General features: G+C 54.2%; 1 protein-coding gene across 1 annotated transcript in view; it reads right to left on the bottom strand.

Annotated features, from left to right (window-relative positions):
- ASTN2 (astrotactin 2) overlaps nucleotides 1-16,057 on the bottom strand; it is a 365,002-nt gene that overhangs the window by 272,810 nt on the left and 76,135 nt on the right. The window contains exon 4 of the mRNA XM_026059690.1: nucleotides 8,694-8,801. Coding sequence (XP_025915475.1) covers nucleotides 8,694-8,801 — 108 coding nt within the window. The remainder of the gene's footprint in view (nucleotides 1-8,693; nucleotides 8,802-16,057) is intronic.

Here is a 16,057-nt window from a genome sequence, read left to right as displayed (position 1 = left end):
GCCACGGCTCTCCCACCCCATGGTCGGCACCTTCGCCCACCTCCTCCAAGCGGCCACGGCTCTCCCACCCCATGGTCAGCACCTTCGCCCACCTTCTCCAGCGGCCACAGCTCTCCCACCCCATGGTCGGCACCTTTGCCCGCCTTCTCCGAGTGCTCTGCCCAGACCCAGCTTCCCCAGGACCAGGCAGGGACACTCAGCACCGCAACAAACTCTCTGACCAGCACCCAAGCAGTGGGCTGAGCCTACAAGCAGGCGTTTCACCCTATATCCTCCTCACGAGCCCTGGCCTTTAACCTCTCCTCAAGCAGGCAGCTTCTCCATCGCTGCCTTGGACAAGCCCCGAGACTCAAGGCGATGCACATTTACAGGCTGGATCCAGGTTCCCACGTCCTCACCAGCCTTCAGCTCCCATATCCCCAGGCTGCCTGGATGCAAGCTTCGGGCACAGGGCTGTCTCCAGCCTCAGCCCCTCAGCCAGCAGGYTGGGGCAGCCCGACGGCTTGCACGGGCCCCGACATCACAGCTTCACTCACCCCAAGCCAGGGAAGCCAGCGCGCGGTGTCCCCCCTCGCCTTCGGGCCAGCTCTGGGAACGCAGAGAGAGGAAGAAAGCGCAGATAAAGGAAGGGACGGAGAGAAACGGAGGAGGAAAACAACTGCATCATGCAGCAGAAGGGGAAGATGAGATGCTTTGGAATTGAGGATTTGTTCTCGCTAAGACCACTCCAAACCAGATTAATACTATTAACAATTATGAATTAGCCATTAGCAATTAGCCAATGCGTCCTTTGCTACAGCGCGGGGTGGGTTGCAGAAAGGGGAGCGGAGGAGAGAGCCAAAGATGCCGAGGGACCGCAGCAGCTAATGCAGGGAGGGTGGCGGGATCCGCTCCGGGCTCGGCAAGGTCAAGGACTCGGCACCTGAACTCCTTTGCCGCGCAGCAGCCTGCGCCACTCAGCCTGGAGAGCTCTTAGTTGTTCTCTAATAGCCGGTGCCTCCGCTGTCTATCCGCTTCTGGAGTTGTAATGCCTCATGCCTTGAATAAATGTATTCGCTCCATATTTATCCCGTTTCCAGCATTGCTCCCCCCGGTGCTAAAACACAGCACCTGTGGCTTGCAGAGGCACGCTGCAAGCACACGGCACCAAGAGGAGGACGGGGGCAAGCGGCGAGAAAGGAAAAGCCCTGACGGCCGGGCAAGGACGGGGACAGGAAAGGCGAGGTGGGGACAACAAAGACGACCGAGGCGCCGCTCCGTGCCCATGGGGCAGGGGGACGCGACCCCGGCAGCCACCGCGGAAAAGAATTTGTGCAAAGCCCGTTTGCTCTCTGGCTGTTCACGCTGCTGCTTTTTTGCGTTTCTCTTGGCGTGGACAATTAAAATCAATGAAGTCAGTTTTGCTTTCACGTTCTCAGGGCTGAACCGGTGGAGATACAATCACCTTAAAGAAACAGCCATATATTTAAAGCCAGAGATTGCCTGCGCTGGAGTTTGCTTTCACGCAAATCAATGGAAGCACTTCTCCTGGAATTAAGGCCTGATTTTTTTGTTTTAAACCCCAAACGAGTCCCAATTTTAAGCATATAAATACAAAGGCCAAGCTGAGCGGAAGGCTTCATTTTGAGGAGGAAGGCAGGCAATTTCCAATACAGCATAACGAAAACATATCCCTACAGGAAAGACAAACCAAGTAATCACAAGCTATAAAACAGCTCACGTCGAGCCACGGTCCCCTGCACAGTCTGGCCAACACACCCAAACAGCTCCCCGGCTGCTGGGTATGTCCCCCCCGCACCGTGCCTCAGTTTCCCCTATGGAGAAGCGCTGCACGCAGGCTAGATTTATTAACGTCGCCGCGATGTAAACTGCCCTCGGCTTCCTCCCGCTCAGCTCTGGCAAGGAGACAAATCAGTCCCGTCACGGACGCAGAAAGCACCGGCCCCGAAACGCCCGTCTACGCCCAAGCGGCGCTAACCCTCGCCCTCCTGCCGCCCGCACCCAGCGCCGGCGGCGCGTCGGTGCCGCGCTTCCCAGGAAACAGGAGGCTTGTTACCATGCGGAAGGCGACAGCGGAGCGATTAGTGAAATTTGTTACCCACACGCGCCGAGCAAAATTAAATTAAAAGTGCTGCTTTGCTGTCAAGATAAGGGCCAAGCCGGAGAGATAATTTTTCACTCTCAAACACTCAATTACTCGCCGGGGCTGTATCAGATACCATCAAAAATAAATAATTAAATAAATGAATAAATAAATAAATAAATAGGTCGACCCGCGCTGCCTCCAGGAAGAGATGTAACAGCCGTTATCTCCACCGCGGTCCAGGGGAAGCTAAAGAGGCTGCGGCTGCCCAGGCACTGTGGCCGGAGGGGAAAAGGTGACGGATCTACCCGGGCGCTCCAGGCGGCAAAGAGGAGACTCGCTGCTCTTCGGCGTTACCCAGACCCTTGAGGAAGTCAAGGTCGCGCGGGAGCCCGGCTGTCCTCGCCTGTGCATGGGGCACTGGGAATCGCCTGCCCGGACCACGACGGCCCGTGTCGCGTCCGGCCGTCGGGGCAGGAGCTCCGCAGCGAGCGGCTCCGGATCTCCTCCTCTCGGGAAAGGCCTGGCCGTAGGGGCCGGGGGAAGGCTGACGGCGCGAGACAGCGCTCAGACCGCACGAGTAGGGCCTGACGGCGGAGGGGGAACGGGGAGAGAGGGGAGCGGGGGCGACGCTCCAAGGACGGGCGAGGTGGCCGAAGCCGCGCTGTGCATGCGCGGGCGAGCGGCAAGAGGCGCAGGACAGACCGATCATTCCCTCCTGCTAGCGTAAGCAACGAAAAACGACACGTTTGGTTTATCGCCTCTTGTCTCCCGTTTGATTCCTGGCAGGCGTCTCCTTCAGCGCGACGCCCGCCGCCGCCAGGGAGGAGGTGAGCCGAACCGGAGAGCCGCGTCGGGGCAGACCGTGATCCGCGGGGTCCGGCTGCCGCGGCGGAGACGCAGCAACGCGCTTCCCTTCCCGTGCTCCCCGCCTGCCGAGGGCTCCRGTGGAGGCACCGCGAACCATGCCCGAATTTCCTTCTGCATTTCGTTTAGTTCCCCATGAAATAATAAGTGTCTGCTGCCTCCGGAGACGGCAGAGGATCAAAGCGAAGCTGCCTCACATGTAACAGATTCAGAATACCTAATATTCCCTTATAAAAGGCCTTGTTTTAAACACCAAATACAGAGGCAGATCAAAGCTCGGCTTCTCATTTCTCTAACAGCCCTCAGATGACTTCGCCAGCCAGCAAGACACACGCACGCGCGCGCACACGGCTGACACCAATCCAAGGCAGATAGTCCGGACTTCGCTAATTTGTCTAAAGCATCCCGGCGCACCGGGGAAAGAAGCGGGCGCCTCGCCGGCGGAGGCCTCACGCCACGAGCAGCCCCGGCGCCCCCGGGAGCGGAGCGGGTTGTTGGGATGGGAGATGGCGCCTGGACGAGAGCAACCCATGAAGACAGGGCGGGATACTTCGCTCCCTCTCTTTTAGAAGGGTTAAAGAGAGGTGATGTGGGGTGGGGTGCAGCAGGGATCTGGGSGCGGAGGACCATGGTCTGGGTGGTCCCGCTCTGGCCAACACTGGTATCTATCCACACCAGAGCCTGCTTCAAGTACAGCGCCCGTGGCGGGTGCTAAAAGAGACCGAGTTACCCGGTTTGCAGACCTACTTCCACATCGCAGGAACATCCCAGGATCAACAGCGACGCTTTGCACTTCAGCGCTCCGGATCCAGCACCTTTCCCCCTCTGGGATCCCCTGCTTGTTTCCGTTTTACGGAGGGAGCGAGGGCTGGCCCCGGCCCTGGTGGGCTCGCTCACGGCAGCGGGGGCTCGCGGCCCCGGGCACCAGCTCCCGGTGCTTAGGCCACGGCCCAGTTCCCRGAGAGGGGCCGCAGCAGGGCCGCGAGGCCGCCCGGGGCCCCGAAACGAAACGGGCTGGGACAGGCGCCAGCACGCTCCTCTGCTCGCCGGCCCCCGCGTGACGCAGCCAGCCTTTTTCTGCCTCAGTTTCCTCAAATCGAGGCAGCTACGAGGCTTTTGCCCTGCAGGCACGATGTGCCGCGATTTACCGTTCGCTCAGCCGCGGGGGATCTTCTCCGAGGAGGTGCTGCAAAAGGGCAGGAACGTTTCTGCGTTACAGAGCAGCCGCTCAGAGGCCCGAAGCGGCGGAAAAGGGAGGGAGGGAGCCGCGCGCCTCCCTCCCTCCCTCCCTTCCTCACCAGCGAGCCGCAGAGGCTCATTAGACGCACTCAGTCCTTGACGAACAGCACCGACCGGAGCCAGGAGGGCCAGGCTGCCGTTGCAAGGAGCCCGATGCAGCCTTGGAATTACGATGCCGCTTTTTTTCCCCCCTCCTCTTTCTCTATTTTAATAGGCATTTGGTAGGCAAGGCAAGCCAGCAGAGGAACTTGGAGCTGCTAAGTCAGACGCACAGCTGAATACATTTCCCAGGGCAGGCAGGGAGAAAGGTCAGGGATAGAGCCGAGCAGGAGGCTAAGGCAACCTCTCCCAAGAGCAGGAAGGGGGATGGAGAGGGAGCAATTGAACAGGCAAAAAAGGCTTGTCTATGGGTTTCTGCCTCCCTTCTTTTTTTTCTTTTTTGCTACTATTACTTGCACCAAGCTCAGAAGCGGGGCCTGACCAAGCACATCCCATGCCGCACAGAAGACGGAGAAGTATCAAGGTTTGAAAACTCCCATGATGGGCAGCTGGGGACACGGATCACCATCTCTAAAACACTGGCAGGTTCTTTTGGATACTTTAGCGCTGGTGAAAGGTGCATTGACTGACGGCCTCAAAGACAAGAGCTGTCCGCATAGCACAGAGAGCACGCGATCCCCATCCTGCTCTGTGTCAGCTCTCTGCTGATTGGAATGAACGAGGCAGCTCCCACATTCCCTGATTTTCAGAGAAAAGTGGGAAAGAGAAGAGAGTCAGCTCTCAAGCAGAGCACTAGTGATTGGGATAGTGGTCTCTGGAGCGCATAAACATATTACGAACAGGTTACATGAAATAGCCTGTCTGGAAAATCTAGTGGAGTCAGTAATGAGGGCTTTCGGAAAGGAGAAAACTATTCATTCCCTACCCTAGCTGAATGTCTCTTAAAGCCTCTGAGTATTTAGCTCCATACAGCCCTCCATGCTGTTTCAGGATTTGCACATTGTTTCTTTGAGAGCAGCATCAATTTTTTTTCTCTCCTGTTCTCTTGGGAGTTGTAGTATGGCGAGGGTTTCATTTGTGGAGAGGTAAAACAGGGTATTGAGTCAAAATTCAAGCACAGTATGTCTGGTGAGATCCCTTGAGATTGCACTCCAGCAATGCAGTGAGCTTTGTGATCTAGCCRCCACCAAAAGCTCCCGTGAGCCCAGGAGGTTTGGAGGTCACACTGATCCATCACAAAGGAGCAGTGGACGGAGAGCTGGCGCAGGCTCTGGCACAGTGCTGTGATAAGGAGCAGGGATGCATCGCTGAAGATTAGTATTAAGAGAGCATACATGCACTAACAAAGAGCATGTCTTGGCATCAGCCAGCTCCTCAGAGACACCACTGATCAGCCTTGCTTTTCCCACCTCAAATCCCAGGCTCCAGTTTCTAGCAGAGACTAGATTGAGCCCAACAGGCAGACAATGAACAAGGCTCCAAGGGAATTTCTCTTTTGCTTTATTTCTTATGTCTCCTCCCAACTTCTCTAAAGAGTTTCCAAAGACAAGAGAACATTAGTCGAATTGAATCCTACAGACCTCAAAGATGGGAAGACATGTGGTGCAGCGTGCTGGAGACACAGACGGGCAATGCCTAGTCTGTCACAGTCTACGTTCCTGGCCTAATCAGAATTATCTCTCTATGTATTCAAGTATTGAAAACCAGATGTCAATAACTCCGCTGTTCCTGAAATACCAGAACAGCCAGATACATCATACTACAGTTTTCTCCCTCAGTCAATATTTACCTGTGAGAATGTCCCTCTAATTTACCTTGTCAAGCACATCCTCAGGCCCCGGGAAATCTGCAGCCTTTCTTCTACAGGGGACAAATAAAACCTATGACCGCTTAAATAGCTTGCTTCAATGAAGCACAAAGTAAAAATGATCCTGCACGCCACCTAAGTGGAAACTTCTCATCACATTCGCTGTGATCAATGCCTTGACAGTATCAGTAACTATGCTCAATCCTGCAAAACCTAGTCTAAGGAGAGAAATCACGAGGAATCTCTCTCTCCTTGGACCTGATAACTATCTCACAGCACCTGCAATGACACACAACCATCGCCAAATCAATACGGGAACATCATTGTAAGAATTAACTGTATCTGACGATGCGTCCTTCTCTATTAGAATTATGATCTTGTTCAATTATGGATCTTTGCTGTACTTGTAATTATGAGGTTGGTACTGTGACTTCCCACTAGGCTATTGCTCTCCTTCCACAAGGGAGAAAAGAGTCAATGAAAGGATAAGGGAAAATTCCTTTCAAGGACACAGTGACAGCAAAATTTAGCTAGACAGGAGAGGAAATACAGGGGGAACTTTAGGCAAGATGCATCCCTTGCTTAACCAGAACTAAACACGAATAAACCATGCTCTTGCAGCATCAGTCAAACCCTTGCGTGGATCTAACGAATCCAGCTTTGTGCGACTATGCAAGGCAGCTCTTTTTACTGAAGTCCCTTCAAACCCAGCCATCAAAGTTGCCCAGGTGAACAAGTCCTTATTCAAAGGCAATAAAGGAATTCTTCCCATTTATCTATTCCTTTATATTTACTATACAAGGAAGCGTAAACAAACAACCCAAAGCCAACCTATATGTTAATAAGAATATCTTTGTAATAGGTGTGCAGCGCAAGTATGTGTCGAGAGACTGACAGAGTACTTGACCTAAGGGAGAAGCATGTAAAGACAGCAGGAAAGCAAAGCTTTATCTGCTTTTCATTATAATACAATTTTCCACACCCTGCTAGCGCACCATCTCCCCCCTCCCTTGTTCTAATCCACTAGCTGAAGAAAACAAACTTCAGCAACTTTTCCAAAGTACCCAAGGATTTTCACAAAGTCCAGTATTTCAGAGTAACTCATTGAAGAAAGGACATTTCTGAAATCTTCCCCTTGTGCCACCAACTTTTCAGGACCATTTCTTTTGTTATTACTTGCATCAGAACAAATTTCTTCCTTCTCTTCCAAAATGAACATCACAAACCATTTTCTCCTTAACAAGGCTACACTAGTACCACAACAGGTAACTAACTCTTGAATTCTCTCCCTGCTTTCCATTAAAAGCTTGTTTTAAGCTCAGTGAGAATTTCTCTTGGTTCTGAAACCCATGAAAAAATTTGAATTCACTGCCTTTCCGAAGGAATAAATGTAATATGTCTGTGAGTGTGTGAGTGTGTGTTTATTCCAATATGCAATCACCAAGCTGATCATAGGTGTTGAGGTAATTCCACATTGAAATAAACACATTGTGAGCATTTATCTGAATGCCTAATCATTGAAATAAATGTAGCTGCATTTACTGTGGTGGGTGCAGGCATCTATTGGCAACGCTGCTCTCTGCCCATGCTTGGCTTCATAAGGAAAACAAATGCAGGGAGCAGAACCACTCTGCAATTCTTAAATTGCTTCCCAGTGTTGTTAATTCTTAGCAGTGGCTTTTCAAACATAGCAATAGCAACTGCAAAGATCCTGTAGTCCTCTGCGAAAGACCAGGCATAGGAGTGGTCTGAGGTTCCTAAACAGAACGAGTCGGTGTTCGTGACTAGCAGAAAGGTGGACACCAATTTCAAACTGCAGATAATATTTCATTTTCTCAGCTCTTCTAACTCACAAAAAGCCTGAAGGGACTTTTGTCTACAAATCCCTGCCCCAGCCCTCATTTTGAATTTGTTCCTTTTAATTGCCTTTGTGCTGAGAGGAAGCATGGGAAATTTCAGGCAGACAGGAACTTTGCACGGGAAATAAAGGGCAAAAAAAGAAAAGCCCCAGTCTTGCTTAGCTCAAGGAATTGCCAGGGTGAACATCGCTTACAGCTACACCAGCACCAGGACGTGGACAGACAGGGTCATCATCCACCGGTGCAGCTCTACAGGAAACGAAGCAGATGCCACAGCATGCAGGCCTGATGGCTGACATCTCCCGTTCGCAGAAAAAAGGGTCACACAACCCTCAGCGCAGCCCAAAGTCCTTCTGACTGACAGCACCGCAAAGGCATTTGGCTGCAGCTTCCCCTTCGGTTAGATCTGCGATTTCACAGTGCCCTGACAGACTGGCTCCCCCCACGGTTAGTGGCAAATCGAGACCTGGGGACGAGCCYGTTTCTGCTGATGGGATTTCACCTCCAGCCTAGCAGCAGGATGGAGGAAAGGGGCTGGGGAACGATTGCTTGAGCTACCTAAATATTTAATGCGACTAATGTAGGAAAACCAGCAGAGAAACCAAGAAACTCGGCGACGTCACTGGGAAATGCTACCAATGGCTCCTGTGTCGTACCGTACCACTGAAAAAGCACATCTTGGGATATCTTTACCAAAAAGGTTGGCATTTTGGTCCTTACCTAGCGTTGTGCAGCATCACACAGCACCCACCACCCAGCGATACAGTCAAGGTGCTGACCCCACCCCGACCGTCCGGTTTTGTCTCGTTTGCATCATTGGCGGTTATTTCATTTTTACCTTTGCTTCGCCTCCTGCTCCGGTACTGCTCCGTGTAGAAGGTTAGCTGGGTTTCATCGTCCGCCTCTGAGCCAGAGTTTCCTTTGGCACGTCCAAACCCGATGCCACCTGCAGGCAATCGAGGAGAAAAAAAAATCAGTAGTGTCAGCTGGGGCACGGGGTGGCCAGGAGCGCCGCAGCAAGGCTGGTGGCCTTGGCCAGCTTCCGCAGCTGCCAGGTCCCCACGCTCTTGTGGGGGTCTCCAGGAGCGACAGGGCACTTGTGCCGCTCGTGGCTTCACTGGCACCTTATTGCCCTTATCAAGGATCGAGACTCCACCGTGCTGAGCGCAACGTAAATGTAAGAAGATGGTTCCTACCTCCCCGGAAAATTGCAATGTAATTTTCAAAGGAGAATGTGCACGTGGAAGCCGCTCTCCCCCGATACCCACGCAGTGAAATACAGTGCGTTTGAGGTGTTCGCTTCAAGGAAAAGCCAGCAGAGATAAGAGACGCGGTGAATACAGCCTTCAGGAGTGCATTTACGAGGCCACTGGCATGGCCGGGGTCTGGTTCCCCCCCCAGCACCCCCTTCGTTTTGCCTGTCTATGGCATCAGCTTGTCCAAACAGCCACGAGACAGCCGGCGGTAGGCGCTCGTACGGTGTCCGGCACCACGGGGCTCCGACGCCATAAATAGCCATATAAAAACAGTGGTGAGGACAGGGCTCACTCACCGTCGATGAGGTCTGCCTGCCTTGATTTACGGGACAGACGACAGCCAGCTCCTGATCTCCTTCCTGGAGTGAGAGATTGGTGCTCGGAGCCGGGGCCGGGTGCCCTGCCGGCAAAGGGATCTCTGCATGAATCCCGCTCGTGTCCCCAACCAGACCCACTGCTGCCTCYGTGCATTAGCACTCAACACTAAGGAGCGATCCAGAATCTAATTGGCAGAAATCTTTCAATCCTTATAAAAAGTTTAAAGAAAAGAGGCTTCTAAGGGGTTGACAGTGGCCCTTTAAACTGTCATTAAAATATTTTACTGTTTAAAAAAATCCTTTATTCTAGGCAGAAGCACAATTGCCACACTTCTGGGCAGCAGAACAGAAATGAGAGTGCTGCCTTCTGCCCTGCAAAATCCTTAAATCACCCTGATGGGAGGTGGGTGGAAAGAGCCAGAGAGCCGCCAGGAGCTCTGCGTGGCCTCTCGCAGGCGGATGCGCTCTCGCTCCAGCCATGCCGTGACCCATCAGCACGGCACCCACAGGGCACCCTCAAAGGGGAGCAGGGAAAGGCGCTGCCGAGTCCTGTCCTCCCGAAGGCAGCAGGGAACGCTTGTTTAGGCCTTGCCTGGGGGCTTCGCAGACTCACCCAAGGGCTAAATGTGAGGCGCTGCCCGGCCCCCTCCGGACCCCTTTTCACAGGGAGCATCCGACTTCAGAATATACCTGCAGACCAGGGCCCGGGTTTCCCGAGGGGCACTGCAGAGAGCGGAAAAAACAAGACGGCTTATTCTCATCGGTGAGAAAAGCTGTAACAGGGCTGGGCTTCTAACCCGGGTCCTTGGGCTACCGCGCAGCAGCGCCAGGCCGCGGTTTGCCGGTGCCGCTCATCCCCTCGCGCTGCCGGGCGGGGAACTGCCGGCACCTCCTCTGCACCGAGCGGTCGTTGTAAATGGTGCCTACCGTTCGGCTTTTCACTACCCAGCGTGATTTAGGGCCCTAAAGCGTGGCCGTTAATTACCTGATGCTACTTGCATATTTCCATTAGGGTCCTAAAAAGATAGTGAGCGGCTGGGAGGCGTTCGCACACCAGCGAAGGATTAACGGCACGCGGGGAGGGCTTCGGACGCACGACCGTGCCACCCGCGCGCAGCCCCAGCGCGGCGCCCCGCGCTCCACAGACGAAGGCTTTGGGGCCGGGAGGCCAGGCCACCTTCGTGCCTACGCCCCAAGGGCTGCTAAACGCAGGGCGGACGGGGGCCCTCGCCGCGCTGCCCGGAGACGTTTCCTTCAGACGCCCGGCCCAGCACAACCACGAGACAGCAATCGTTACTGGGGGGGATTTTCATATGAAAGCTGCCTCATTTGCAAAAGCGGTCTGGAAGAAAACCCCACAGGGAGTGAAGATAACCAGGTTTAGCTTGACACAGCGCAGAGCCAGCAACACATTTGCGAAGGCTTTGCGGATATTACAGGAGCCGATAGCAGCGTCTGGGGATGATCTCTGCATCTGAATCGAAGCAGCTGCCTCTCGGCTTCGAAGCGAGGCGAGACTCTGCGGCCTTTCTTCTGAAATCCAGAAGAACCCCAGCACGGTGGCTACCCACCCGGGCAAAAACCAAAACGAAAACGCGTTTTGACGCGTGGCGTTCCTCCTGCCACCCCCGCGGCACCTGGAGCAGCGGCGAGAAGGTTCCTGCCTCAGCGAGCCTCTGGTTCCTCCCCCAGTTGGAGACCGCAGAGGACAGAAAGAGCAGCAATCTCCGCTTGCTCCCTCGCTCTTCGGCCCCCGCGGGGGTCAGCTCGCGGCGCCCGCCTGCCACGGGGAAGGGGCTCTCCAGCCCCCCGCGCAGCCCGCCACCTCCCAGCCCCCTCCAGCCGCTTTKTCGTTTGTTTGCTGGTTGCGTCTCTATGATGGATGGTGCTGACATGTTAAATTACTCAGGCTGGATGTCTTCAGAGAGCCGCTGACAGCGATATTGCATTTTCTGATTACCTAGAACTACGCAGGATGTATAAATACAGGAGTTGGGAGACCCGAGCACAGGTCCCCAGCCCGCAGCGGAAACGTCTCCTCTGGCACAACACGCGACGGCAAAGGTCAGCCCGACAAAACGACAGCGGGCGAAGAGAAAGGTTCGCGAGGGAAAACAGTTCTTGCCCCTTCGCGCTATCAGGGACGCTGGAATTTACCTTCCCGGCGGTGTTCCCAGGTTTCCCGGATGGCGGAGCCCAGGCGAGGCGGGCTGCAGGACGGGAGCGCTGACCCTCAYCAGCGGCACGCCTGATCCCGTCCCGCGGCTGCGGGCTTTCACGGGGCGAGCGGCTGCTTGACTGGCCCTTAAACCTCGCCGCAGTGTCCCTCCGAAACGATCGCGCTCGGCGCGCTATCGCCCGCCGCGACGCCGTCCCCCAGCGCCGTCCCCCGGGCCCCTTCGCAGGCTGGGGACGGGGCTGCTCGGGGACGAGGCGGCCGCGCCGGCTTTATCTGAGCGCAGGCAGCTGACGGAGGAACGGGGAGCGCTCCCGACTGAAGACAAGGCAGCCCTGCCTCGTCAGCGCTTCTTCTATTTCTCTTAAAAGGGGGGGGGGGGGAAACGCCGAGGAACAGAACAGAGATTCTAATCACCGCAACCAATTACGAAGCAGAGCAAAGCACTTAAAACGAGACGGAGAGAGACGGAGAGGCTGTCTGACACAGAAGCTGCAACTTTGCAGCGGTTGGTACCAGCAACGCCGCGCCAGTGCCGAGCGCAACGCGGGCGCCTCGCCTCGCGGGCCCGGGGAGAGGTCCTGAATCACACAGCCAGCTGACCTCAGCAGCTCCGGATTTCCTCCTCAGCCCCCTCGCACCTCCGTCCTCCTGCTTGCACCAGCCACAGGACATCCCCGTGCTGCTTTTTATCATTAACGGGTCCCCCCCTTTGGCTTTCCTTGTGTACTACACAAGTCGTTCTTTTAGGAAATACGAGGTGACAACCATGCTTAGCTTCCAAAACACCAGCAGCAGAGCAAACTACTCCAAAAGGACCTGCAAAGTCCACGGCTGATTTCTCACTGGGGGCTCACCATCCATTAGTGCACATGGCAGTAACCCTGCAAGCTCTCTTGGGGTGCACACACTTCACACCACGCTCACCAGGATCTCTCCATACCCTCACGTCCTCCTCTCCAACCCAGTCTCCTCACCCAGGAAGTTCTACCTGCCCTCCAGAAAGAGAGAAGCGACGCTGTGTCCAAATGCCACATATGTATATTAACCCAAATGCTCAATCTAACTGTTTTTGCCTACTTAAATTTTACAGAAGAAATTCCATCTCTGCACGGGCAACACATCTCTGCAGTGGCTCCTAGAGAAGCTGCACCTTCTTTGACATGAGGTTTGTTCTTGCAATTTACCTCAGGTCAATGGATCTGAGAAAGAAGAAGCGAGCCCAAAATTGCAAGGGACAGCGTGCTATGAAAGGGTCTCCTCCCCACACCGGCGCACGTGCTCTCCCGCACCGTGTAGAAGCCGCTCTGCCGCAATCCCAGCAGCGAGCCAGATGTCTCAATAAAGGTGCTCTCGTCTCTAATCCTGTTTGCAGATTTACAAGCTCGTTAATCCATTCAAACAGATCGTAGCTCAGCCACGCACCAGGACAGGGTTCTTGCTGTTGTTTTTGAGTCAGAAGTTAATTTAGACGGTGAACAAGGCAGGGATCCAAGACAAACATGTTTTGTGATCACATAATTAAAGATCATATCATAACGCATATGCACAACACAGCACAAGCAGGGTTGCGCAGGCAACCTCAATTTGGGCATTTGACTTTGCAACCTTAACATCCTCCCAGCATAGTCTGCGTGCTTAAATTCCTAGGGCTTCTGTAGAAAAGTCAATGGAAAGAAAACCCAGCATCGCTTCACATGGCATCTCACGGCCCCTCGGGTGGTGGTGGGAATTACCAGCCCCAGTGCAAAGGACCCAGCCCTTGGGCCATGGAAAGCCACCCCAAGGGTGACCCAGCACTGGGTGGGACAGGATGCACACCTCCCCCAGGGCTTCGTGAGCATTTGCTGAAAGCAGGGAAAGGACAAGCACGGTCTCTCCAGCTGCCTTTCCACGTTCAGGACAGAGGCAGCGTGCTGGCTCTCCCACTCCTCACCACTTTCCCACCCCTCCTGGCCACCTCTCCCAGCTTAGGCAGAAGCTCTGTCTTCCCCAAAGCCTTTTTGCTGGCCAAATCTGTGTGTATTTTTTAAAGGCACGTTTCTGTTATTTAAAAAGCAAACAAACCAACCTGACATTTTAAATCCCTTTTCCAAAGCAAGAAGGTTAAAGAGCTTCTCAGTGAAACAATTATGGACAAAAACAAATCAAAACTGTGTTGAAGAAAGAAGTAATAGGAGCTCTCTGGGTAATTTCTGTCTGAAGCCAGGTTTAGCTCGGATACCAGATACTGCAAAAGCTGGATCTTATAACGGGAAGTGGGAGCCTGTATTTGTCCCCGCAGCGGCACTTTGGGCTGCGTGTCCTCGGTGCCAGCAGGACAGGCCGTTTCGCCCGCTCGCAGGGGCAGCGCCTGGGACGCCTCGGGAAAGGGCCTCCCTCTCTTTGCTCATTACGGAGCTGCACCAACCCCCACGCGTCCCTGGGCTTTACGCTCGTGGCCAAAACAAGCAGGACACCACCTCCCCGCAGGCCCCAAAGATACCCAGGTCACAAGCCCGAGGACCGTTTTCGGCTGGCTCTGCCTCCCCGGCAGGCACCCTTGGGAGCTCACCCACATCCATGCCCCTGCCCTTCCCTCCCTGCTCGTGCCACCTCGCTCGAGGAGCACCGCATGGGACCTGAGGTTGCTGCCAGAAAATTCGGCTCCTGTGCCACTGCTTTCCCGTGTATCCATCCGCACCCTCTGCTCCTACGTTTCCCATTAAAAATAAGACGATGGCAGTTCCCCCACACACACACTCCTGGCATTGCAGGGAAGTCTCTGCATTAAAGACTGGCAGGGGCGACACAGCCGTATAATTAGCTAAGTGCAAATCTTCCGTTTAATTAATTTACCCCCAAAAGCACACCAGTTAACTGAAAATTCATCTACCAAACATCGCCAGAAAAAAGTAAATTAGAAACAATTTGGGGGGGGGGGGGGGGGGGAAGACATAAACATTTTCTTTTGAAATGCATCCAGGCAACCCCCAAAAACGCTAAAGAAAAGCAGCCTTTTAAAAAATGAAACATTCTGCTCTAGGTTTTGATTTCAGCAGCACTACATGCGCACACAAAAGAAGTCTTTGCAGTTGATTAAAATTCTTCCTTGTCATTGATCTTGCTTTCTTCTTCTGCCTATGTCCAAAAAACCGAACTGGGGGCGGGGGGCTGCGAGAAAGAGCCCGAGGCGGCTCCTCCGCAGCCCTCTGCCTCCGCGGCAGCAGAGGGGGATCCAGGGAACGGGGCACGGGGAGCGCTGGGCCACACGGCAGCTCTCCGTCCCCTCCTTCCCGGGGGCTCGAGCCCCCCGCCTGCCCCACTCTGCAGTAACTTTGGGTAAACCACGGCACAGCAGAGACCTCTAAAACGCATTAAGACGTAGCCCTGATCAACAGTAAATCATGTCTCAGGCAGAATGATCTATTAATCACTTATTCATTTTAAAAGGGAAAGGCACTCATTTAACCTTTTTATTTACCTTTGGCAGCCGTGATAAACACTGCATTTCGGCGTTGGCTCCCCTCCACCTAACAGCTTTGCGCTCAGAGGACAGAAGGTCCCCGCTACCTTAGCAAGCTTCACTTTGATCTCGTAATTTGGGGCGTTTTTCAAAAAAAGGCAGGCTGACAGCCTTTCCCAGCAGCCAGGATGTTTTTAATCGTCTGCCCCAGGAGAGGGCACCAGACACCCCTCTCTGAACACAGCGACCTCCCCACAAGCCAGGTCCCAGCCCCGGACCCCAACCACGGCGCCGTCTGCTTTCGAGGTGCTGTGCAAACCCGTTCGTCAGCTAAAGAGCATCCTCCATCCCTCCGTGCCCGCCTTCGCCTCCCGCTGCGTCTTCAGCCGAACTCGGCAGTCTCCGCTCCTGGCTTAAATCCTGCTCTGGCTCAGCTGGGCAGAGATGCTGTAGAGGTGGCTGGGTTCAAGTCCAGAGCAGGCTACATTCTGGCCACCAGGAGAGCAGAGCAGGGTGACAGACACCCAGCCGCGCTCTGGAACAAGGGCATGACCCGTGGGAGCTCCTGGGACACCCTGAGCTAGAGGCTGCCACGTATGAGCRCACGGACACATCTCGTGGAGAAAGGGACGGAGCAGGAAAAGCAACAGCAAGGGAATTGGCACGGAGCAGCACTGCTGTTCCCAGCACCGACACAGCTGGGAGCCCCGAGAGGTCCAGAGACTGCACTGCAATTAACAGAGAGAGAAGCAGGGGCTGCAAGAGTCAAACTTTTTTTTTCTGCTGATTTAAGAAATCTTTTTCTTTTTTTYTAAACCCTTTGAATAGTAACTATGAGGGTTTCTTGTAGGAAGCCAAAAAAAAAATTTCTTTGTAGAGCGCTATGATGATAATTCTTCCAGTCCCCCAAGCCATCTCCCCGCTGCCGGCTCTGCCGCTTCACGTGAGCCCTACGGAGCCACCAACGTCAAATCCTCCCAGCAAAACGCTTTAAGCCGTGAAGCTTGG

Source organism: Apteryx rowi, unplaced genomic scaffold (genome assembly GCF_003343035.1).
Source record: "Apteryx rowi isolate R43461 unplaced genomic scaffold, aptRow1 scaffold_16, whole genome shotgun sequence".
NCBI classification, from domain to species: domain Eukaryota; kingdom Metazoa; phylum Chordata; class Aves; order Apterygiformes; family Apterygidae; genus Apteryx; species Apteryx rowi.
The sequence above is the reverse complement of the archived record's forward strand: the minus strand, read 5'-3'. Positions and strand labels throughout refer to the sequence as shown.